Below are 24604 nucleotides of genomic sequence, written 5' to 3' on the forward strand. Positions count from 1 at the left end.
GACTCACAAAAAGAGGAAAATGGGAAAAAATAATAAATCTTGCTCTCAAAGTCCACCTCCTCATTTTGGGATGATTGGTGGTCTATTCAGGTATTCCACAGATGCAGGGTACATCAAGTTGATTGTGGAGATTTAATCCGCTGCTCCTGAGGCTGCTGAGAGAGATTTCCCTTTCTCTTCTTTGTTCGCTCAGCTCCCGGGGCTCAGCTTTGGATTTGGCCCTGCCTCTGCATGTAGGTCGCCGGAGGGCGTCTGTTCTTCGCTCAGACAGGACGGGGTTAAAGGAGCTGCTGATTTGGGGGCTCTGGCTCACTCAGGCCGGGGGAAGGAGGGGCACGATGAGGTGCGAGCCTGCAGCGGCAGAGGCCGGAGTGACGTTGCACCAGCCTGAAGTGCGCCGTGTGTTCTCCTGGGGAAGCTGTCCCTGGATCCTGGGACCCTGGCAGTGGCGGGCTGCACAGGCTCCCGGGAGGGGAGGTGTGGTTAGTGACCTGTGCTCGCACACAGGCCTCTTGGTGGCGGCAGCAGCAGCCTTAGCATCTCATGTGCATCTCTGGGGTCCGCGCTTTCAGCCGCGGCTCGCGCCCATCTCTGGAGCTCCTTTAAGTGGCGCTCTGAATCCCCTCTCCTCGCACACCAGGAAACAAAGAGGGAAGAAAAAGTCTCTTGCCTCTTCGGCAGGTCCAGACTTTTCCCTGGACTCCCTCCCGGGGCTAGCCGTGGTGCACTAACCCCTTCAGGCTGTGTTCACGCCGCCAACCCCAGTCCTCTCCCTGCGCTCTGATGGAAGCCCGAGCCTCAGCTCCGAGCCCCGCCCGCCCCGGCGGCCGAGCAGACAAGCCTCTCGGGCTGGTGAGTGCCAGTCGGCACCGATCCTCTGTGCAGGAATCTCCGCTTTGCCCTCCGCACCCGTTGCTATGCTCTCCTCCGCGGCTCTGAAGCTTCCCCTCTCCGCCACCCGCAGTCTCCGCCCTTGAAGGGGCTTCCTAGTGTGTGGAAACCTTTCCTCCTTCAAAGATCCCTCCCACTGGTGCAGGTCCCGTCCCTATTCTTTTGTCTCTGTTTATTCTTTTTTCTTTTGCCCTACCCAGGTACGTGGGGAGTTTCTTGCCTTTTGGGAGGTCTGAGGTCTTCTGCCAGCGTTCAGTAGGTGTTCTGTAGGAGTTGTTCCATGTGCAGGTGTATTTCTGATGTATCTGCGGGGTGGAAGGTGATCTCCGCGTCTTACTTTTCCGCCGTCTTCCCACTCTCCTCAACAGCTGATCTTTTCCCCCTTTCTTTCTTGACTACACAAAGAATTCCTTTTCAGGAATCCTTTTTCCCACAAAATTGATCTCTATTTCTGTATCATTTCCATTTGCATGCTAGCAAACCCACTTATACAGAAAATGTCTATTAATTGTATCTCTCAGCTCTACTTTAGAGAAATTTTTGCACGAGTTTTACAGACCCTGCTTCCCCGTCTTTACAATCTATTAAATTTTTTTAACTTGTAAGTAATGCATGAGTACATTTTTGTTATGAAAAATCCAAACATTTATGGATAAAACTAAATCAATCTCTACCTACCCTCCTCTCCATAAGTCACTGCTCTGGTTAGAAATGTTTCCTTTAAGATCTTCTCATGTTAATTTACATGCATATTTACCTACTGAGGTATCTAGCATGTCTTGTGTTTTACACAAATAAAATTGTACTGTTCTGTATTGTTTACATTCTGTAACTTTTTTCACTCAGTGACTTTGAAATTTTCCTATTTCAGTATTAATAACTCTTTATTCTTGATGAAAAATTAATCAATTTAAGAAACAACTGGAAAATTTTATTCCAGTTAAATTTGAGGATTATAACCCAGGAAGAGCATCTCAGAAAGCTCTGAGAACTCTTCCACCCGTTAGAAGTCAAAACAGTTTATTTATGTTTTTTTAGACAGAGGGCTGTACATTAAATGGTGCATTAATGACAGTTTACATAATCCAGATTTAAGTGCCATTGCGGTAGGTCATGTGACCCTTTACAAGATCAAGAAGAAATATTATCTTTTAAGAAGTTGTCTTACTGATGCTAGGTGAATGTTGCTGTTTACTGTTGAGCAGGTATTCCCGCTGATGGGGGAGGTTTGGTCAATGCATCATGTGGATACACAATGCACAGTGAGGGGAAAGGGGAGGCCAAAGGGCAGAGAAGAACTTTTATGTTTAGATTTTTCTTGTCTTGCCATAAATATGAATTTTATTTCACATTCTATATTTCACATTCTATATTACCTAGAAAGGATTTATCATATTGGATTAAACTATTTCTCTATTGATGGAGATCCAATTTCGTGCTGCCATAAACAATGCTGCAACAATCATCCTTGGACATTTTTCTTTCCAAATGATACTTTGTTTAGGATGGATATGAAAAGTGTGATTTCTGGATCATTTCTGATCACTCACTCTTCAGTTCTCACCAACCTGGCTTCCATCCCTATCCTTCCATAAGAATTTTGTCACAATCACTCTCCACTTTGTTTTCCTGTCATCTTAGTCTCAAAACAGCATTTGATAGTTGACACACCTTCCTTTTTGAAATTTTTTTTTTTGCTTTTGGGATAAAACCCTCTTGGTTTTCCTCCTTCCCCTCTGGCTTCCATTATGTCTCTTTTGTTGGTTCCCGCTCTACTTGGTCTCTAAATGTTGGGAGCTCATCAAGCTGTCTTGAGCCCTCTTTACTCTGGATTCTCTTCCTGGGTGATCTCACACATTTAAGAGCCATCTACATTACATCTTTCAAATTCCTATTCCAGTCCAGGCTAGTACCCAGCAGTCTGCATAACATCATCTTAAATGTATACCACCAAAGCATGTCTTAACATGTCTCAAGAGAACCTGGGCCCGCCCCCCATCCTTAGCTTACTCATTACATGGCACCCCAACCACCCATTTGCTCAAGTCAAAAACCTGGTACTTACTCTAGAATCCTACTCCTACACGTCCCTCGGATTGTCTTTCCTAAATGTTGAGTCCATACTCACTTTGTTCCCTCTCTCCCACCATCAACCAATCACAGGCATCATCATCTCTGGCCTAGGTAAATGCCAAAGCTTAAATGATTTTCTAGTTCTTTGCCTCCTTCTCCAACCCATTTTCAATACAGCTGCCAAAATGAACTCTTAATATCCAAGCATGTTACCTCAGGCTTACCTTTCAATGTCTTCCCTTTGCACCTAGAACAAGCCTTGGATGACTGGGTGCTGCCACCATCTGCTTCTATTTCATGCATCTCTGCTGGGTCTACAATGTACCAAGTTCTCTGACTCGGTCTTGCTGCATGCTGTTCTCTCTGCTGGGAAGTAGAGTGCCTGGCTCTTTGCTGGCCAGTCTTTTTTCACCATCAGGTATCAGCTTAGTCTCTTGTCAGAACCATTCCATCCCAAGCAGGTCCCCCTATTAGTCTCAATTACTGTGCCCATTTGTTTTGGCCTCATAGTATATTCCACAGTCTGTTATTCATTAGTTTGCCTCCCTTTCTAGAATGTAAGCTCTATGAGAAGGGTGTCCTATTCACAGCTATCCCTAGCCTAGCACAGTGCCTGGCACATAATAAGCATTCAATTAATATTTTGAAAGTTCATCTAAGTTCAGTATCCTGATTTTCAGATGAGGAAAGAAACCCAGCTAAGGGCCCATCATTTTACCTAGTTATTATATTGTTACACTGAGCAGCAGTGTAATAGTTGAGCATGCACTCAGGCTCCAGACTCACTTGGTTTGACTCACGTATCCTCCACTGACTAATGTGATGCTGGGGATATTACTTAACCTCTTTGCCGGTTTCCTCACTGGGAAGTGGGGATTACAGTGCCTACTTCATCGGATTGTTGCAAAGATTAAATTAATATTAGGATGGTGAGGGGCATATGATTTAATTCTGATTTTTTACTGTACAAATTTAAAAACTATTTCTGCAAGCATTCCTCCAGCCCTCTGGGTCTAGAACACAAGAAACAATGTTCTTTGAATGAAATTAACAGTAATGTCTACACTCTTTACTGCTTAGGTTGGAAAGTCTATCTGGCCTATAAAACCAGTTTCTTAGATACTTGAGAGAATCAAATTCCCACAGTAATGTTTGTGGGAACTCCCTTGTGAGCCACCTATGAAGAATTCCTAACAGATAATAGAACTCCTTTACCATTAGCAAAATTGGCACCTCACTGTAACCTTTGGGACAGGAATCTGAAACCAGAGATAAACAATTCCTTCATGGGCAGACATCAATTTTGGTCATGAGGACCATTCAGAGAGCATAGGAGATCTGCTTGCTAGAACAAAAAATACTTTCTCTGTGCATAAGGTCAAAAATAATAACAGAATTTTAACATATTACTCTATTATCTGTGCATTGCCTCCAACAAGATTTCCTAGAAGTACATGAAAAATCTTCAATCATCAGTGGCCTACAAGGTTAAAAAAAAAAAAGTGATCAAGAACATATGAAAATAACTAGGACATTACATATCATCAAATGGCCAGTTTTCATTTATTTTGAAAACTATGCAAAGACACCAGACAGTTTTAAAAAGGGTACAGTTAATATTTTATTGTCACTTATCAGATGGCAGTTAGGTATATAGTCTTCACACTTGATCCTTCCTTTTTGTAAATAAAAAAAATTACAAGTTTTAAACAGCCAAAGGCTGGTCATGTCTTCAGAAAACATGATTAGATTAATTCATTAATGGTGGCTTCAAGTTTTTCCTTATTAGCTCCAGAAAATTCACCCACCTGTTGAGAGAATATTGAATTGCCATTAGAAGTAGCATTGCATCCCTATTTTGTATATCAGATAGGACCACAGAATGGGCCTGGGGAGGAGAGGAAGTACAAGCTTATTTAAAATTTACATCCATGGATAACACCCAGTTTTTTAAAGTTAAAAACAAAAACAAAAACCCCTCAAAAGTCAAGATTCAGTTTTTTTACACAAATACCTCTGAACAAAGATAAATGCACTGTGATATAAATATGAAGCACCAATCACAGGGATTAATCACCAAATCCCTGTGATTTTAGTTTTAGCAAAGATCAATTATCAATGAGATGTCACATTATGTACTTAATGAAGAATGACATATTTAAATATTCTTAAAAGGAAAAAATGGGGATGTGTTTCCCATGTGAAGGGTAAGTCACTTCCATTTCTTCTTTTATACACCATGCTTTCCTATTACCCAGCTGGTTGTCTTCAAGGTCAGATGTACCTACCTTCTGTCCCTTTTTAAAAAACTGGAAGGTTGGCATGCATTTGACTTCACACTCTGAAGCAACATCCTGGGGAGAAGGGAGATATAGAAAGAAGATAACAATAAGACCATGAGGAGTGTTGAGCCCTGGTATCCGTGATCTAGAACCAGATTCTTTTTCCTGTTATGTACCCAGAACTCAGCATTAGGACTTTGTGCCAATTTTTATGCTTAAACAAGGACTACAGTGGCAGCACAAAAGCCAAATTGGTTATATTCTCAATTACAAATCTAATGAATATGTACTTTCGTCGTTGAGAGATACTAGAATCAGATACTATACAGTGACTCAAATTGTTTAATCGAATTACTCCCAGTTGTACTGGAGTGAGGCACATAGATGATCATATAGGCGAGGTTAGAGTTAGGGAGAGGAACAACTTATACAAAGGACCTGTTCAAGAATAAAGTCATGGTGATCGACAGGGACAGCTCCACACTGGTTTTTCGGTTATTGTTTTATAACCCCTACCTGTCAACACCTTGTTCACACCAGGTTTGGGGCGGGGGGGAATGCCATGAAAATGGTTTGGTTTGGACAAGAGTTTCAAGTGAACAGGTACATTAGGGATCAAGTACATCAGCTTGGCACTGCAAAGAGGATCAGGAGAGAAGTGAAGAAAGAACCACACAGCCCTAACTGAGCAGCAAAAGCTGTGGAGGACACCAACCATGGAGGCAGAACTCCGAGAAGCAGACCACGGAAACCAAAGAACTTTCACAGGAAAGGAAGGGAAGGTCAGCTAAAAACACTGTGGTGACTTCCAGTTGGGGATTCGGGAGTAAGGGGCATGGGAATTAAAAATGGAGTGGTCCTAGCACTTCCCTGGCAGTCCAGTGGTTAAGACTTCGAGCTTCCACTGCAGGGGGCATGGGTTCGATCCCTGGTTGGGGAACTAAGATCCCATATGCCAGGCTGCATGGCCCCCCCGCAAAAAAAGGAGTGGTTCCTAGATTGAGCCACCAGTCATGGTAGCACGCCAGCCTAACCACCTGTTCCTCTGACGGGAAGAAAAGTGTGGTTTTATGTCTTTATGAAATTGCATGTGTCCTGTTGCCAGTTTGGGCAGGAAGGGTGGTGGACACTGCTGTTTCCAGATAACCTTTACTTTTTCTTTAAATGATGGGCAACAAAAAGCACAAGGGCAGTAATGGCTGCAATAAAATGGCTAGTATGTACTGAATGTCTACTACATTCCAGGCACTAAGTACTCACTGAAAGCAACAGCCATAAGGAAATTACCAGGAACCTGTGATAAGACCATCCAAATGAAGATCATAACATTTTAATTGTACCAATGTACAATTCCAGAAATTCCCTTGTAGTATGAGAATCCAGGATGGAAAATGGGGTGGAGAGTTGACAGGAAGACGATGAGCTGCACATGTCAAGGTTCTGGACCTTGAGGATGAGTAATCGGGAAACCAGAAGAAGACAAGTTAGAAGGGTAGAAGGACTGGTTTAGCTAAAAGGTTGGAAACTGGTTGTCTAGGGGACTGAAGCTGGTCTAGATATGTTACTTGGTTCATGTAAACGCTTAAAAAAAAAATCTCTGAATTGCTTGAATATTTGGGAACACGGGGCCGGCCCCTCCCAGCACTTGGAGAGCAGCAGTTTAGTGCAGTCTCTTCCTGACACTTGTAAGCCGCCAGTTGGATACCATCTTTCATGCAGGCAGCGGGCAGAAGCCTCAAAAGAGGTAGGTGTCAGTTTTGTTTTTATAATACCCACAGTGGGAGGGCAGTGGTCTGGAAAGTGTGAGCCACCCTTTCCACCACTTCTTTTTTTTTTTTTTTTTTTTTGCTGTACGCGGGCCTCTCACTGTTGTGGCCTCTCCCGTTGCGGAGCACAGGCTCCGGACGCACAGGCTCAGCGGCCATGGCTCACGGGCCCAGCCGCTCCACGGCATATGGGATCCTCCCAGACCGGGGCACGAACCCGTATCCCCTGCATCGGCAGGCGGACTCTCAACCACTGCGCCACCAGGGAGGCCCTCCACCACTTCTAATCATAGCAACATACAGGGGGTGCAACTGACCCGCATCACATATGAAAGCATGCAAAACAGGACCTGGAGATAAGTAAGGAAGAAGGAGTACAAGGACCTTGAGCTCACCTCCTTGCTCGAGCACACCAACATCACAACTAATTGTTAAATAACCATCGACAAAGACTGGAACCTACCAAAAAAGATATTCCACATCCAAAGACAACAGGACCTGGACACTGATCACAACCTTCAGATGAAAAAGCTAATCCCAAAGCTTTATCAGCAGAAAATACAGGGTCCCAATCAATGGAAATGATAGTCTAATTGCTGTTCTCAGATTCTGGATGCCTTATACCTCTCCTAGGCAGAGCTTAGCATTCCTGCATTGGTACAACTGCCTAACTTACAATAAAATAAGACAAAAAACTAGAAATAAGATAAATGCTCAGAAGTGGTGTCAATGCTTTGAGAAAGACTTGAAGTGTTTTTTAAGTCATGTTCATACATAATATGTCTTATAATTGCAGTCAAGGGCTTCCCTGCTGGCACAGTGGTTAAGAATCCACCTGCCAATGCAGGGGACTCGGGTTCGAGCCCTGGTCCGGAAAGATCCCACATGCCGTGGAGCAACTAAGCCCGTGCACCACAACTACTGAGCCTGTGCTCTAGAGCCCATGCTCCGCAACAAGAGAAACCACAGCAACGAGAAGCCCGCACACCACAAAGAAGAGTAGCCCCTGCTCACTGCAACTAGAGAAAGCCCACGCACAGCAACAAAGACCCAGCACAGCCAAAAATAAATTAAAAAAAATTGCAGTCAAGTCTTTACATGGTAAATTTTTAGTTAAAGCATTAAGAATTCTCTCTCATTGGGTATGAAAGTGATTTTTTTTTATAAAGGTGACGCAGGATTCTGTACCATAATTGAATCCACCACACTGGGCTTTTAGGTTATGCACATTCTTGTGAATAAATTCAGATGCGTCCCACGGCAAAAAACCTTAAAGTTGCTCGGTTTAAGAAGATCATTTTCAATTTTAATTATTTAGATAAGTATAATCTCACCTTTTTATGGTCCGAAAGCTGTCACTGTATGGATGGATCATTTTAACGTATCTGCTGGTCGATATGTAAAAGGCTCAGATTTTGCCTAAGCATCTCTACACTATGGGTCCATCCCCACCCAAGAAAGTAAGCATTGCTAAGGTAATGAAAATATTCACTTTAAAGGCTCTGGATACACATGATTAAACCACCTCCTAATTTGAATGTGTCAGTTTATCAGTATGTATCATGATTTTTGACATCCAGTTTAAGACTTTTCATGTAACAGGATCCATCTGCCCTTCCCTACGCCAGTCACTGAAAGCCTGTGCTTTATTGGATTTAGAAAGAGACTCCAGTTCGGTGAGTGAACTGTTCAGGCCCATTTCTGCAATGGCCACAGAGAAAAACAGTTAATCAAATTCTTAAGAATATAAGAAATGGGGCAGTTAATGTGCTTGACAGTGTATCTCTTCTACGTGTTCAGTATTTTCTAGAATTTTTATGTTTGGATTTCTTCTAGATTGTATCTGGGGGTAAAGAATGAGGTAGAGATGCAACATCTTAACCCCAAATGGTTAATTGTTAATACATGGTTTAATAGATTTGATTCTACTTTTTTGGACTTTTTAGTCTTGTCCATGGAGCTACATACCTACTCTGGTTACAAGACCACACTGTTTTAATTATTGCTGCTAATGTACTTTATGGGGCCTGCCCTTTCCCATTCTCTATGACTTCCCTCCTAATTAGTTTTTTAAAATACTTTCCAGGAGTTTCCTGACTACATTATTTCAGAACGTCATGATCAATTTCCCAAAAATGTTGGATGAATCTAAGAGTACTAACTAGCATTTTAATAATACCGAGTCAACATCCTGCAAGACAGTATACCCATCTATTAAAATCTTTTATGGACCTCAGCAAAGGTTAGTAGTTCTATAACTAATATTTGATCTCTACTGCCTCTGTTCCTGTTTTTTTTTTTTTCTTTAGTTTTCTATTACTTGTTCTATGGACCAATTTGCCCATTCCTGTAGTGATTTGAAAGGCATGCACAGTTTAAGTAGTTACCTTTGAGGTTTTAAAAACATTCTTGATCTCAAGTTTATCACTTCCCTCATTTAAAAACAGAAAGCTAGCCACTCTCTAATGACAGACCCAGGTCCTGCCATTTTTTAAAAAATAAACAATCTGGAACTTGTGTAGTCATATAAACATTGCCATAATCAGGATACAGAACTCTTCCCTCATTCCCATAAAACTTCCTCAGTAGCTTCTCTGTGGTCAAACACTCCCCCTTAGCCCCCACCCCGCCCAATCTGTTCTCCATCCCTATAGTTTTGGCCCATCTCAGATTTTTATTAGTTTTTATTAGTAAGTGTAACGAGGCTACATTTTACCTTATAAACTTTTGTTTCATTGGTTTCTAGTTCAGCACTCTGTACAGCCAAAATAACTTTAAATCTGCTGTTGTCACCTGTTATTAACTCATTCCTGGCTGTTCTCATCATAATGGAAACACATGGCATCCTAAAAGGTTGCAAAACTATCAGGCCTAAGTTACTTTGTTTCTTTTGATCTTATAAGTATCATACTCTGTAGAGGTGGGAGTAGAGTCTGCTGTTAAGGAAATAAGGTCAGTCTATCATTTTCAAAAGTAGTATTCACACTTCGCTATGCATACAGAGTTGTTTTGTGTGTGTACCACGTTATATGTCCATGCCTCCTAACTGTCCATTTGAATCTATTACACCTAAAAGATAATCTCTTCCAGCCCAAGTGTTTAGACATTTTTCTATTAAAACTAGGTGCTATTTGCCCCAAAGATACTATAAACATTAAGTACCCTGAGTCTGCAGGGACAGGAATTATCTGCATAAAAAATATAAGAACAAGTTCAGTCCTAAAATATTCCATCTATTTAATGATATGATCTAATACTCAAAATAATGAATTGATGTCATTTTTATCCCTCATCTGATGCTTTTCGAGCCAAAATCAGGGGATGGTTTTACCTACAGCATTCCAAAGCAACAAAAAGAAGATCCACTCATGTAATTCATAAATTCCATGGGGGAAAAACAACTCATGGATTGATAATGAACTCCTTTTTGTTTGAATCACCTGCCTTGCTAACTCTGCTGAATGGCCAGGTAAGTAGGAACTGACAGACTATTGCTATGTGTATGGGGTGACCAAAGGGTTCTGGAATTCAATTTTTAATGCTGCAAAAGGTTGATAATGCTATTTAGATGGTGTAATAGTTGTCATTAAGAGTATTAAAACACACACACACACACACACACAAAATCATATGTTGCTCAAAGTGAAAGGTCCCCAACTTATGAGAAGGTCACTTCAAGGTCTAGAGGTCTACATACTTTCAAGGTGATGATGAGGATGACAACCACATCTAAAGGAGGGGCTGTCATATTGAAGTCTGGGCCTGCTCTGCACACCTACTTCCCAAAGGTTTTGGATTGAGGCAGAAAGCATTGGTCCTGGGCCCAGCACCGTACAGGGGCCAAATCCACAGGCTCTGCCTCAAGCGACCTTTTTTTTTTTTTTTTTTTGCAGTATGCGGGCCTCTCACTGTTGTGGCCTCTCCGTTGCGGAGCACAGGCTCCGGACGCGCAGGCTCAGCGGCCATGGCTCATGGGCCCAGCCGCTCTGCAGCATGTGGGATCCTCCTGGACCGGGGCATGAACCCGTGTCCCCTGCATCGGCAGGCGGACTCTCAACCACTGTGCCACTAGGGAAGCCCTCAATCGACCTTTTACCCTTCTGTGTTGCAGTCCCATTATCTGTTTAGGGGGGATGCTGATAAAAATAGTTCTCATGGTCACTGCCTGGATGAAATGATACAATGTAGGCAGAGGGCTTAGTGCAGGATCTAGCATATGTTAGTACTTCCAAATAAAAATGTATTCACTCGCTGTCTGATAGGGTCAGTACCAGTTTCTTTAGTCCCTTCCAGGTGCCATTTTCACCTGGCTAAGGTGACGAGATTTTAAAAAATAAGTTAGGTTAAAATAGGGAGCAAGAGTTTTTTCACAAACACATGCTGTCTACTCTTACCTAAAACAAAAACCCAGGGCTTCCCTGGTGGCGCAGTGGTTGAGAGTCCGCCTGCCGATGCAGGGGACACGGGTTCGTGCCCTGATCCGGGAAGATCCTATGTGCCGTGGAGTGGCTGGGCCCGTGAGCCATGGCCACTGAGCCTGCGCATCCGGAGCCTGTGCTCCGCAACGGGAGGGGCCACAACAGTGAGAGGCCCGCGTACTGCAAAAAAAAAAAAAAACACCAAAAACAAAAACCCAGGGCACATCAGAATAACTTTAGTTGACAACCATACCAATTCATTCATTCTTCACCTACCACAGGTCAGACAGGTGTGCTGATAAAGAGGAAACAAAGGCGAATAAGACAGGGTCCCTGATCCCAAGAAACTGACAGACTAATGCAGGACAGACACAAAGATCATTATAGTAATAGCTAAGCTTACTGAATGCTTATCATGTGCCAGGCACTGCTCTAAGCACTTCACAGGTCTTATCTCTCATGATCCTGACAAGTGCCTTATGATGCTGGATTAACACTGCCATTTAACAGAGGCTCAACCTGAGGCACAGAACAGATAACTTCACCAAACCCACAGAGCTAATAAGGGACACGATCCTCCCACTGGACAACCATCAATCCAGGAAAAAGCGGGCAGAGGACACCAGGGGGACACAGAGGAAGGGAACTAACCTAGCCTGGGCGTACAAGGGAGTAACTAGAGGAGAATTCCTGGAGAGGATGTGAAGCTTAAGTCAAGGAGCTTGTCCGGCAAGAAAGAAAGGTGCTGGGAATAAGCCATGTGGTACTGGGAGGTGCCCACAGGCTTAGAAAATACTGCCCTACGTTCCCACCCCACCCTTTTTATAGACCCTTCTGGACCTTTAGCAGGATTTCCATGTTTGCTCAATGAATAATCAACCTTACAAGGTTGGTGGGGGCAGGTATTAAGATCTGGTCATAGAAGAACCAAGGCTCAAGGGATACGAGAATGAGCCTAAAGCAGAAGTCACTGGGCCAGGACTAGAAGCCAGATCTAGCACCTCTGTTGCCACTTCATACCCTAACCCACTCCTGCCCTGCTGGGGCTAAGCAAACCTGCCCACACACATTTAAATTCCTGCTCTGCTACTTACTACCTGTAACTCCATGGTCAACCTGGGCATGATGACAGGACAAAGGATTAAATGAATCCATACTTGTTAACGCACAAAGAACAGTGCACCTGGTCCAAAGTGCTAAACAAGCATTTGTTAAATTAAACCAATCTTGAAATGTTCCCCCCAATTCTTCTCTCAGCTCTCTATCAGGCATCTTGGCGTTTGGTCGCTTCAATTTCTGTTTGTTGAGCATCTCAGAATGTTAGGTAGATTACTTGGGCTTTTAGAAAGACAGGTGACTAGTAAAGATGGGTAACGGATGCCTTAACCATTTTATTTTAGGATGTGACGTACTTAGCTCCTGACATCTAGGATTAAGCTCATAATTGGCACACTTACTCGTTCTTCTGAAATAAACTTTTTAACTAGGGTTGTAATTCTAGTGTTTTATTTATATATGAGAACAAGCAATGTGTAATTCAGAGAAAAAGGCCAATGCAAAAAGCTCAACATTATTCCAGATTTCCAGCCACGTACCTGACAGTCATCCACATCTACTTCGAGGAACACTACGTTGGAATACTTTTCAGAGAGAGACTAGAAAATTAGAAAAAAAAAAAAAAATCCACAAAGATTTAGCAGTGGGTAAATGGCAGCCAACACACTCAAGCTTCTTAAATGGAAACTTAAAAGTAGGGACTAAAGATCCAAATATTTAGGGACAGGTAAGCATAAAAGACATTCTCCCTGAATCAAACTCTCCTTTTGGTATAAAATAATTTGAAACATCAACTCTGATTCCTGAACTTCAAATAGGTCCCATGTTTCATTGTGAAGAAAAACAAAACCACTTAAGCCAACCAAATGAACTTCTGAAAGTTGTCTTCAATAGGCTGTATGTGTCAAACCTAAATTGTTATGATTTTTAGACCAAAGATCCGACAACAACACAACCTCTAACTGTCCTTCTTTCCTAGCTTTGTGACCACCAACCCCCAACACACAGTTTACAAAAGCAGAAGTTGGCTAATAAATACTTACATGAAAGAAAGGCTTGATCATTTTGCAAGGCCCACACCACGTGGCTGAGAAGTCGACTACTACGAGTTTCTCTCCTGCACTGTTCAAGGCTTCCTGAAAAGCATACTAAGGGAAAGAGAAAAGCAGATGTTAAGTTACGTTTATTTCTAAAAGCCCTGATAAAATGCGACACAAAACAATTTGGAGGTCCTGCTTTCAGGGCCTATTTTTTTTAATTAAAAAAAGGAAAACAAAGCAAATAAACTGTTTGAAGAAATCCTACTAATGTATAATGTTATTTGATAAGATGAAACAAGTATGATATATACAGTGTATCAATATTCATGTCTTCATAAATATAAAATATTAATTGGTTAATCCACCTCCAAACTAAGTAAATGAAAGGAAAATAGACATTTGGATTAAAAATGTTTCCACATCTGGACTTCCCTGGTGGCACAGTGGTTGAGAGTCCGCCTGCCGATGCAGGGGACATGGGTTTGTGCCCCGGTCCAGGAAGATCCCACATGCCGTGGAGCGGCTAGGCCCGTGAGCCATGGCCTCTGAGCCTGCGCATCCGGAGCCTGTGCTCCGCAATGGGAGAGGCCACAACAGTGAGAGGCCCACGTACCGCAAAAAAAAAAAAAGATTTGTATTAAAAATGTTTCCACATCTGGACTTCCCTGGTGGCGCAGTGGTTAAGAATCCACCTGCCAATGCAGGGGACACAGGTTTGAGCCCCAGTCTGGGAAGATCCCACATGCTGTGGAGCAACTAAGCCTGTGCGCCACAACTACTGAGCCTGCATGCCACAACTACTGAAGCCCATGTGCCTAGAGCCCATGCTCTGCAACAAGAGAAGCCACTGCAATAAGAAGCCCGCACACCGCAATGAAGAGTGGCCCCCGCTTGCCACAATGAGAAAGCCTGCGAGCAGCAATGAAGACACAGCGCAGCCAAAAAAAAAAAAAATACATAAAATAAATTTATAAAAATAAAGTTTCCACATCAAATCTAGGTATAATACATGGTAGACATTCACTAAATGCTCATTGATTGATCCAAGGAATCACACTTCAATTGAATAAGTCACAAAGGCACAGAATCTTGCAACTAAAACACCACAAGTTATTTTAAAACCTAAAACTTTTTGATTAAGCTAATATTGTCTATGGTAGAACATCCAAAAGGTCAAAAAAATAAATATCAAGGAAAAGAACCTTCTCCACATCCTTACACTCACTGTTGACAATAAGCATATGTCCTTATACTCTTTTTAGTGGAGTTTCCAGAATTGAGATCATACATACTATCATTGATTTCTGCCTTCATTGTTGACCAAATGAAAAAGTTTTAGTCTCTTATGAAGGGAATTTTCTTTGTTATTTTTCGTAAGCAATGCTTGTTGAATAAAATTCCACTAGTAGAAATGATCAAGAAATCCCTTACCACCAACCTCCCTGAATAATTTACCAATGGTTTTGATACTGTAACCCTAGCAACCTAACCTTCTAGTTAACAAGGGGCGACTCTTTTTTAACCACAGTCAGCTGGTGCTGACCAAAACCAAGGCCATGAAGAGAAATCAAAACACAAACATCTATATCTGAAGTCTCGGTTTTCTTCAAGGGGAAAATTATGCCAGTCACATTGGTTTAATTAAAAACCAACACCACCGCCCCCCTCCTTTGAAAGCTAAGAATCAGATCAAATTTGGTCCAAGTAAAGAAGAAAGTAAATAAAGCACCGTTAACAAAGAAAAAAAAAAAAAAACTAAAGTGAATTCCTCTCAAGTTACTTCTCTAGATTTCTAATTTCTGCCTCATGTTTATCGGGGAAAACAATTCACAAATGGTGTTTCCTGGAATGGTAGGTCATGACTTCTGTACCCTTTTCAGTTATGCAGGTACAAACCTGCATACAAATAAACACACCACACCTTTGGGTGTGAGGAGGTGTGTGTGTGTAGTGGAGGGTGCACACAGAGAGTAAGAAGTACAGATATTATTTTCCCAAACCATCACCGATTTTTTCCAGATGAATTTCCTTCAAAGCCTTCCCTAATGTGATTTTTTTTTAGGTCAAACCAGCCATTCTTTACTGCAAGATCCAGGTAAGACAGGGAAATAAAGATTGACAATGTCTGGTCAGATGAATACATGGTTTTGTGAACATGGTTGGCCCTCAGTAAATACTGGTGAGGTTACTCTCAACCTAGAATATTTTTCAGCAATAACTTTTGGCTTCACTGAACATGAGTCACAGAGCCAGGTATATGTAAGACTTCATGACAAGTTCTATTCTCTGGTTACTAAAGTTTGCTTAAAACAGACATCAATGTGAAAATGATTCAATACTATCTGACTAAGAAGCAAACCATAATTTCTAGCTCCCAGAAACTAGCAGTGAGGATTGATAAAGGTCCCCATCACTAACACAAACATTCTGAAAACAATGTATTTGGGGCAGATAAATAAGAGCAGCATCTAGCATCTCTTTTCCTAAACACACCCATTCCGAAGGTAATCAACAGGCATAAGAGTGGTTTGTAAAGCATTTAGCAAAGTGCCTGTGTGTTAAAGTTGGGAGTTCAAGAAAAGGCAGCAGGAACTTCCCTGGTGGCGCAGTGGTTAAGAATCCGCCTGCCAATGTAGGGTACATGGGTTCAAGCCCTGGTCCAGGAAGATCCCACATGCCAAGGAGCAAATAAGCCCGCGCACCACAACTACTGAGCTGGCACTCTAGAGCCCGTGAGCCACAACTACTGAGCCCAAGTGCCACAACTACTGAAGCCCGCGTGTCTAGAGCCCGTGCTCTGCAACAAGAGAAGCCACTGCAATGAGAAGCCCGCACACCGCAACGAAGAGTAGCCACTGCTCGCCACAACTATAGAAAGCCTGCGCACAGCAACAAAGACCCAACAGACAAAACTAATAAATAAATTAAAAATATGTATATATAAAATGAATAACAATCCTGCAGCCTGTGGAACAAAAACCACATTTGCAGAAAGATAGACAAGATGAAAAGGAAGAGGGCTATGTACCAGATGAAGGAAAAAGATAAAACCCCAGAAAAACAACTAAATGAAGTGGAGATAGGCAACCTTCCAGAAAAAGAATTCAGAATGAAGATAGTGAACATGATACAGGACCTTGGAAAAAGAATGGAGGCAAAGATGGAGAAGATGCAAGAAATGTTTAACAAAGACCTAGACAAATTAAAGAACAAACAAACAGAGATGAACAATACAATAACTGAAATGAAAAATACACTAGAAGTAATCATTAGCAGAATAACTGAGGCAGAAGAACAGATAAGTGACCTGAAAGACAGAATGGTGGAATTCACTGCTGCAGAACAGAATATAGAAAAAAGAATCTAAAGAAATGAAGACAGCCTAAGAGACCTCTGGGACAACATTAAACGCAACAACATTTGCATTATAGGGGTCCCAGAAGGAGAAGAGAGAGAGAAAGGACCAGAGAAAATATTTGAAGAGATTATAGTCAAAAACTTCCCTAACATGGGAAAGGAAATAGCTACCCAAGTCCAGGAAGTGCAGCAAGTCCCATACAGGATAAACCCAAGGAGAAACATGCTGAGACACATAGTAATCAAATTGGCAAAAAGTAAAGACAAGGAAAACTTATTGAAAGCAGCAAGGGAAAAATGATAAATAACATACAAGGGAACTCCCATAAGGTTAACAGCTGATTTGTCAGCAGAAACTCTACTAGCCAGAAGGGAGTGGCATGATATACTTAAAGTGATGAAAGGGAAGAACCTACAACCAAGATTACTCTACCTGGCAAGGATCTCATTCAGATTCAATGGAGAAATCAAAAGCTTTACAGACAAGCAAAAGTTAAGAGAATTCAGCACCACCAAACCAGCTCTACAACAAATGCTAAAGGAACTTCTCTAAATGGGAAGCACAGGAGAAGAAAAGGACCTACAAAAACAAACCCAAAACAATTAAGAAAATGGTCATAGCAACATATATATCGATAATTACCTAAAATGTGAATGGATTAAATGCTCCAACCAAAAGACACAGGCCTGCTGAATGGATACAAAAACAAGAACCATATATATGCTGTCTACAAGAGACCCACTTCAGACCTAGGGACACATAGAGACAGAAAGTGAGGGGATGGAAAAAGATATTCCATGCAAATGGAAATCAAAAGAAAGCTGGAGTAGCAATACTCATATCAGATAAAATAGACTTTAAAATAAAGAATGTTACAAGAGACAAGGAAGGACACTACACAATGATCAAGGGATCAATCCAAAAAGAAGATATAACAATTATAAATATATATGCACCCAACATAGGAGCACCTCAATACATAAGGCAACTGCTAACAGCCATAAAACAGGAAATCGACATTAACATAATAATAGTGGGGGACTTTAACACCTCACTTACACCAATGGACTGATAATCCAAAATGAAAATAAATAAGGAAACAGAAGCTTTAAATGACACAGTAGACCAGATAGATTTAACTGATATTTATAGGACATTTCATCCAAAAACAGCAGATTACACTTTCAAGTGCGCACGGAACATTCTCCAGGATAGATCACATCTTGGGTCACAAATCAAGCCTCAGTAAATTTAAGAAAATTGAAATCATATCAAGCAACTTTTCTGACCACAACACTATGAGATTAGAAATGAATTACAGGGGAAAAAAACGTAAAAAACACAAACACATGGAGGCTAAACACTATGTTACTAAATAACCAAGAGATCACTGAAGAAATCAAAGAGGAAATCAAAAAATACCTAGAGACAAATGACAATGAAAACACGACAACCCAAAACCTATGGGATGCAGCAAAAGCAGTTCTAAGAGGGAAGTTTATAGCTATACAAGCCTACCTCAAGAAACAAGAAAAATCTCAAATGAACAATCTAACCTTACACCTGAAGGAACTAGAGAAAGAAGAACAAACAAAACCCAAAGTTAGCAGAAGGAAAGAAATCATAAAGATCAGAGCAGAAATAAATGAAATAGAAACAAAGAAAACAATAGCAAAGATTGATAAAACTAAAAGCTGGTTCTTTGAGAAGTTAAACAAAATTGATAAATCATTAGCCAGACTCATCAAGAAAAAGAGGGAGAGGACTCAAATCAATAAAATTAGAAACGAAAAAGGAGAAGTTACAACAGACACCGCAGAAATACAAAGCATCCTAAAAGACTACTACAAGCAACTCTATGCCAATATAATGGACAACCTGGAAGAAATGGACAAATTCTTAGAAAGGTATAACCTTCCAAGACTGAACGAGGAAGAAATAGAAAATATGAACAGACCAATCATAAGTAATGAAATGAAACTCTGATTAAATATCTTCCAACAAACAAAAGTCCAGGACCAGATGGCTTCACGGGTGAATTCTATCAAACATTTAGAGAAGAGCTAACACCCATCCTTCTCATACTCTTCCAAAAAACTGCAGAGGAAGGAACACTCTCAAACTCATTCTATGAGGCCATCATCACCCTGATACCAAAACCAGACAAAGATACTACAAAAAAAGAAAATTACAGACCAATATCACTGATGAATATAGGTGCAAAAATCCTCAACAAAATACTAGCAAACAGAATCCAACAACACGTTAAAAGGATCATACACCATGATCAAGTGAGATTTATCCCAGGGATGCAAGGATTCTTCAATATACGTAAATCAATCAATGTGATACACCATATTAACAAATTGAAGGAGAAAAACCACATGATCATCTCAATAGATGCAGAAAAAGCTTTTGACAAAATTCAACACCCATTTATGATAAAAACTCTCCAGAATGTGGGCATAGTGGGAACCTACCTCAACATAATAAAGGCCATATATGACAAACCCCCAGCAAACATCATTCTCAATGGTGAAAAACTGAAAGCATTTCCTCTAAGATCAGGAACAAGACAAGGATGTCCACTCTCACCACTATTATTCAACATAGTTTTGGAAGTCCTAGCCACAGCAACCAGAGAAGAAAAAGAAATGAATACAAATTGGAAAAGAAGAAGTAAAACTGTCACTGTTTGCAGATGACATGATACTATATATAGAGAATTCTAAAAATGCCACCAGAAAACTACTAGAGCTAATTAATGAATTTGGTAAAGTTGCAGGATACAAAATTAATGCCCAGAAATCCCTTGCATTCCTATACACTAATGATGAAAAATCTAAAAGAGAAATTAAGGAAACACTCCCATTTACCACTGCAACAAAAAGAATAAAATACCTAGGAATAAACCTGCCTAAGGAGACAAAAGACCTGTATGCAGAAAACTATAAGACACTGATGAAAAAAATTAAAGATGATACCAAAAGATGGAGAGATATACCATGTTCTTGGATTGGAAGAATCAACATTGTGAAAATGACAATACTGCCCAAAGCAATCTACAGATTCAATGCAATCCCTATCAAATTACCAATGGCATTCTTTTATAGAACTAGAACAAAAAATCTTAAAATTTGTATGGAGACACAAAAGACCCCGAATAGCCAAAGCAGTCTTGAGGGAAAAAAACGGAGCTGAAGGAATCAGACTCCCTGACTTCAAACTATACTACAAAGCTACAGTAATCAAGACAATATGATAGTGGCACAAAAACAGAAACATAGATCAATGGAACAAGATAGAAAGCCCAGAGATAAACCCACGCACCTATGTCAACTAATCTATGACAAAGGAGGCAAGGATATACAATGGAGAAAAGACAGTCTCTTCCATACGTGGTGCTGGGAAAACTGGACAGCTACATGTAAAAGAAGGAAATTAGAACACTCCCTAACACCATACACAAAAATAAACTCAAAATGGATTCGAGACCTAAATGTAAGACTGGACACTATAAAACTCTTAAAGGAAAACATAGGAAGAACACTCTTTGACATAAATCACAGCAAGATCTTTTTTGATCCACTTCCTAGAATAATGGGAATAAAAACAAAAATCAACAAACGGGACCTAATGAAACTTAAAAGCTTTTGCACAGCAAAGGAAACCATAAACAAGACGAAAAGACAACCCTCAGAATGGGAGAAAGTATTTGCAAACGAATCAACGGACAAAGGATTAATCTCCAAAATATATAAACAGCTCATGCAGCTCAATATTAAAGAAACAAACAACCCAATCCAAAAATGGGCAAAAGACCTAAATAGACATTTCTCCAAAGAAGACATACAGATGGCCAAGAAGCACATGAAAAGCTGCTCAACATCACTAATTATTAGAGAAATGGAAATTAAAACTACAATGAGGTATCACCTCACACAGGTTAGAATGGGCTTCATCAGAAAATCTACAAACAACAAATGCTGGAGAGGGTGTGGCGAAAAGGAAACCCCTTGCACTGTTGGTGGGAATGTAAACTGATACAGCCACTATGGAGAACAGTATGGAGGTTCCTAAGAAACTAAAAATAGAACTACCATATGACCCAGGAATCCCACTACTTGGGCATACACCCAGAGAAAACCATAATTCAAAAAGACACATGCACCCCAATGTTCACTGCAGCACTATTTACAATAGCCAGGTCATGGAAGCAACCTAAATGCCCATCGACAGACGAATGGGTAAAGAAGATGTGGTACATATATACAATGGAATATTACTCAGCCATAAAAAGGAATGAAATTGAGTCATTTGTTGAGACGTGGATGGATCTAGAGACTGTCATACTGAGTGAAGTAAGTCAGAAAGAGAAAAACAAATATCGTATATTAGCACATGTATGTGGAACCTAGAAAAATGGTACAGATGAACCGGTTTGCAGGGCAGTTCAGACACAGATGTAGAGAACAAATATATGGACACCAATGGGGGAAAACCGCAGGGGGGTGGGGATGGTGGTGTGCTGAATTGGGCGATTGGAATTGACATGTATACACTGATGTGTATAAAACTGATGACTAAGAACCTGCTGGGGCTTCCCTGGTGGCACAGTGGTTGAGAGTCCGCCTGCTGATGCTGGGGACACGGGTTTGTGCCCCGGTCCGGGAGGATCCCACGTGCCGCGGAGCGGCTGGGCCCGTGAGCCATGGCCACTGGGCCTGAGCGTCCGGAGCCTGTGCCCCGCAACAGGAGAGGCCACGGCAGTAAGACGCCCACGTAACGCAAAAAAAAAAAAAAAAAAAAAAAAAAAGAACAAAATACTATTTAAAAAAGAAGAAGAAAAGAAATGGCAGTGGCCATTCTTCAAAAAACTTTATTTCTTCCTCCTCACTTTTATAGTCCATTAACCCACTTGGAGCTGAAATGGATCCCAGTGGCTCTAAACTACCAAAACCTCAGAGTTGTCTTGGATGGCCCACGGCACGAAGTCCATCAGGATGAAAAGCTAAAGTGTACTCAATATTTATAAGAAATATTAGCTTAGCTTTTGATTGACTCTGGATCATAGTTTTGAAGATCAACTGATTATCAGGGGCTTTGGGCCTCAGGCCATAGTGTTTTTCTGGGTAATGAATTTCCTGTCACCCTTGTACCTCTTGGTATTGATGAGGGGAGGAAGGTGCCACAATTATGAGAACTAAAATAGGGAAAGACTGAAATGTGCTCCAGGAACCAATTTTAGGCTTGTAGTGTTTGGATTCTGAGACAAATTCATATAAACCAAAGATTTCTCACTCCTTTCATAGGTTTTCAGATGTTCTACTGATGAGGTCACCAGACTCCGCAGAAGACCACCCGCTCCTCCCCTCATAGACTGTTGTCACTCAGTTGACACTGAAAAAAAATATGTGGAAAAAACTCAATACTAAGGCTCTCTCTTTTCTTCTTTTTTTTTATAAATTTATTTATTTTGGGCTGCGTTGGGTCTTCGTTGCTGCACACGGGCTTCTCTCTAGTTGCGGCGAGCTGGGGCTCCTTTTCGTTGTGGTACACAGGCTTCTCACTATGGTGGCTTCTCTTGTTGCAGAGCATGGGCTCTAGGCGCACGGGCTTCAGTAGTTGTGGCATGCGGGCTCAGTAGTTGTGGCTCGCGGGCTCTACAGCACAGGCTCAGCAGTTGTGGCACACAGGCTTAGCTGCTCTGTGGCATGTGGGATCTTCCCGGACCAGGGCTCAAACCTGTGTCTCCTGCACTGGCAGGCGGATTCTCAACCACTGCGCCACTAGGGAAGCCCAAGGCACTCTCTTTTCAACCAATGAAAAGGTTGTTAGTAAGTCATAAAAGGTTCACATCCCTTGACCCTGCACTCAAGACCCTAACCTGAACTCTGTATAAAGCCTTATGAACAGAAACATTCACTAAAGCGTGGAAAACTGCCCAAATGTCCAGCAATGTCTTCAGATATTGAAATGATTACAAAAAGCTTCTAATTACACGGGAAGTGTTCAGGCTAAATTAGACGACAAACACACAGCTCAGAAATAAAAACAACCTCAACTATTTTGTGGCTAGGAAATAGCAGATCTCTCTTCCCAAACTTTCTACAACGATCTTTATGTTTTCTGGTTGTAAAAGGAACAAAAAGATAAGGAACCATTAACAGACAAACTTCCATTTCCAAAGCTAACCCCAGCACCTAAACCAGGTCGGGTCACCAGCCTTTCCCCTGCTTTACTGGGGTGGGCGGCATCGCAGGGTAAACGGTTTCGTCCCACTGTTTGAGCAACATCAGTTTTCTCCCACTCAGTTTTGTGCCTCTGCATTTAACATCCACTTCTTGAGGGGCCACAGTACACCAGACAGTTAGGCTCTGAGTTTTCCAAGCAGGAGGGTATTACGTTTGCAATAACTCTCGACATGGAACACTTTTTGTCTTGGGCATTCACTAAAAGGACAGAACAGCCGTCTGGGTACCCGAAAGCCGACGAGCACACAGCGGGGCGCGGCCGCTCTCAGGGGCACTCCTGGCTCCAGCGAAACCCACCGACCACGAAATTCACCGTGGGTGAATCACAAATGGGTAGGGCAGTGAAGGTCTCTGGGCCCAGGCTTGGGGACTGAGTCATTCCAAAGCCAGAGCTGCCGGAAACACGCCCTGCGCCGCAGGAGGAGGAGTCCCGAGGGCGCGGCCCGGACTTCACCTCCTTGACGCCACCTGGGGCCCTAGGGCCGCACTTGTACAAGCGAAGGGGTTCGGGGGGTGTCTCCAGCCCGGAATCGCTCCCTTTGCGCGGATGCAGCACGCGTCAGCTCTGCGGCCGGGCAGTGCTGGAGGCAGCCGGGGGTGTCCGGCCTAGATCCACTCCCCAGGGAGCTCACTGCACCCAGCGCGGGTGGATCACGCCGCTCCCCGGGGAGAGAGTGGCAGCCAGCAAGCCCCGGCTTTCTCCAAGGAGCCCTCCACCTCCTTGCACGGGCCCGTGTCCGGATACAAATGGGGGCCAAAGGCAGACTCCCTCCATCCTTTACCCAATCGCGGTTTCCCGGCTGGGGTGGGGAGGGGGCGGAGGCTCAATGGAGGACTCCAGGGCGCTCCCCACGCGCGTGCATCCCCCGGGCGCATAGGTTACCCGGACCTAGCCCTCCAGGGCACGCTCCACCGCCCCGGGAGCGCCCAGGCCCGGGCTTCTCGCAGTCCCAGGCCGAGTCGCCGCGTCCCCTTTCTCCAGGGATGCGAAGGGGCGGCCTGCCCACCTCCGGCCCACCGCCTACCCCACCTGCCGGGGCTGCGCGCCGCGCCCTGGCCAGCCCCGGAACGCTTACCTTGCTCTCAATCTGCTTCACCATCTTGGCTGCTGGGGTCTGACTAGCGACCTTACACCGGAATATACGGAAGTGGATCCAAGGCGCCGGACGAAGCTTGGAAAGCGTGCAGCCCGGTTTCCCTTTATAGCAACGGTGGGCGGGGTGGGCGGGCGCGCGCGCGTAAGTGTGGCGGGGGCGCGCCCGCTGGGGCCTCCCGGGCCCGCCAAGGCGTCTGGGCTACGCCCCGCCTCCCGGATGCGGCCGGACGGGGGCGAGACCGCCGGCAGGGGCGGGGCCGGAGGGGCAGGGCTGGGGCGGGCGTGGGGCGGAGCTCCTGGGAGTCCTCTGGGCTGGAGACCTTCGGCACCTCCCACCTGTACCCCACCTGGGAGTGGGGATGCGTGACGT

The 24604-nt window shown here is 42.8% G+C and overlaps 1 protein-coding gene across 1 annotated transcript; it reads right to left on the reverse strand.

The window, feature by feature from the left end:
* Positions 1-4503: 4503 nt before the first annotated feature.
* On the reverse strand, positions 4504-24361 carry TXN (thioredoxin). The gene is made up of 5 exons (XM_082601302.1): positions 24215-24361; positions 13530-13634; positions 13026-13085; positions 5253-5318; positions 4504-4772 (listed from the first exon to the last, which is right to left on the reverse strand). Exons 1-5 carry the CDS (start codon positions 24236-24238, stop codon positions 4710-4712), a joined length of 318 nt encoding a protein of 105 aa, XP_082457428.1. The 5' UTR covers positions 24239-24361; the 3' UTR covers positions 4504-4709.
* Positions 24362-24604: the final 243 nt, after the last annotated feature.

This window comes from Mesoplodon mirus (assembly GCF_964341445.2).
Source record: "Mesoplodon mirus genome assembly, chromosome: 1".
Taxonomy (NCBI): domain Eukaryota; kingdom Metazoa; phylum Chordata; class Mammalia; order Artiodactyla; family Ziphiidae; genus Mesoplodon; species Mesoplodon mirus.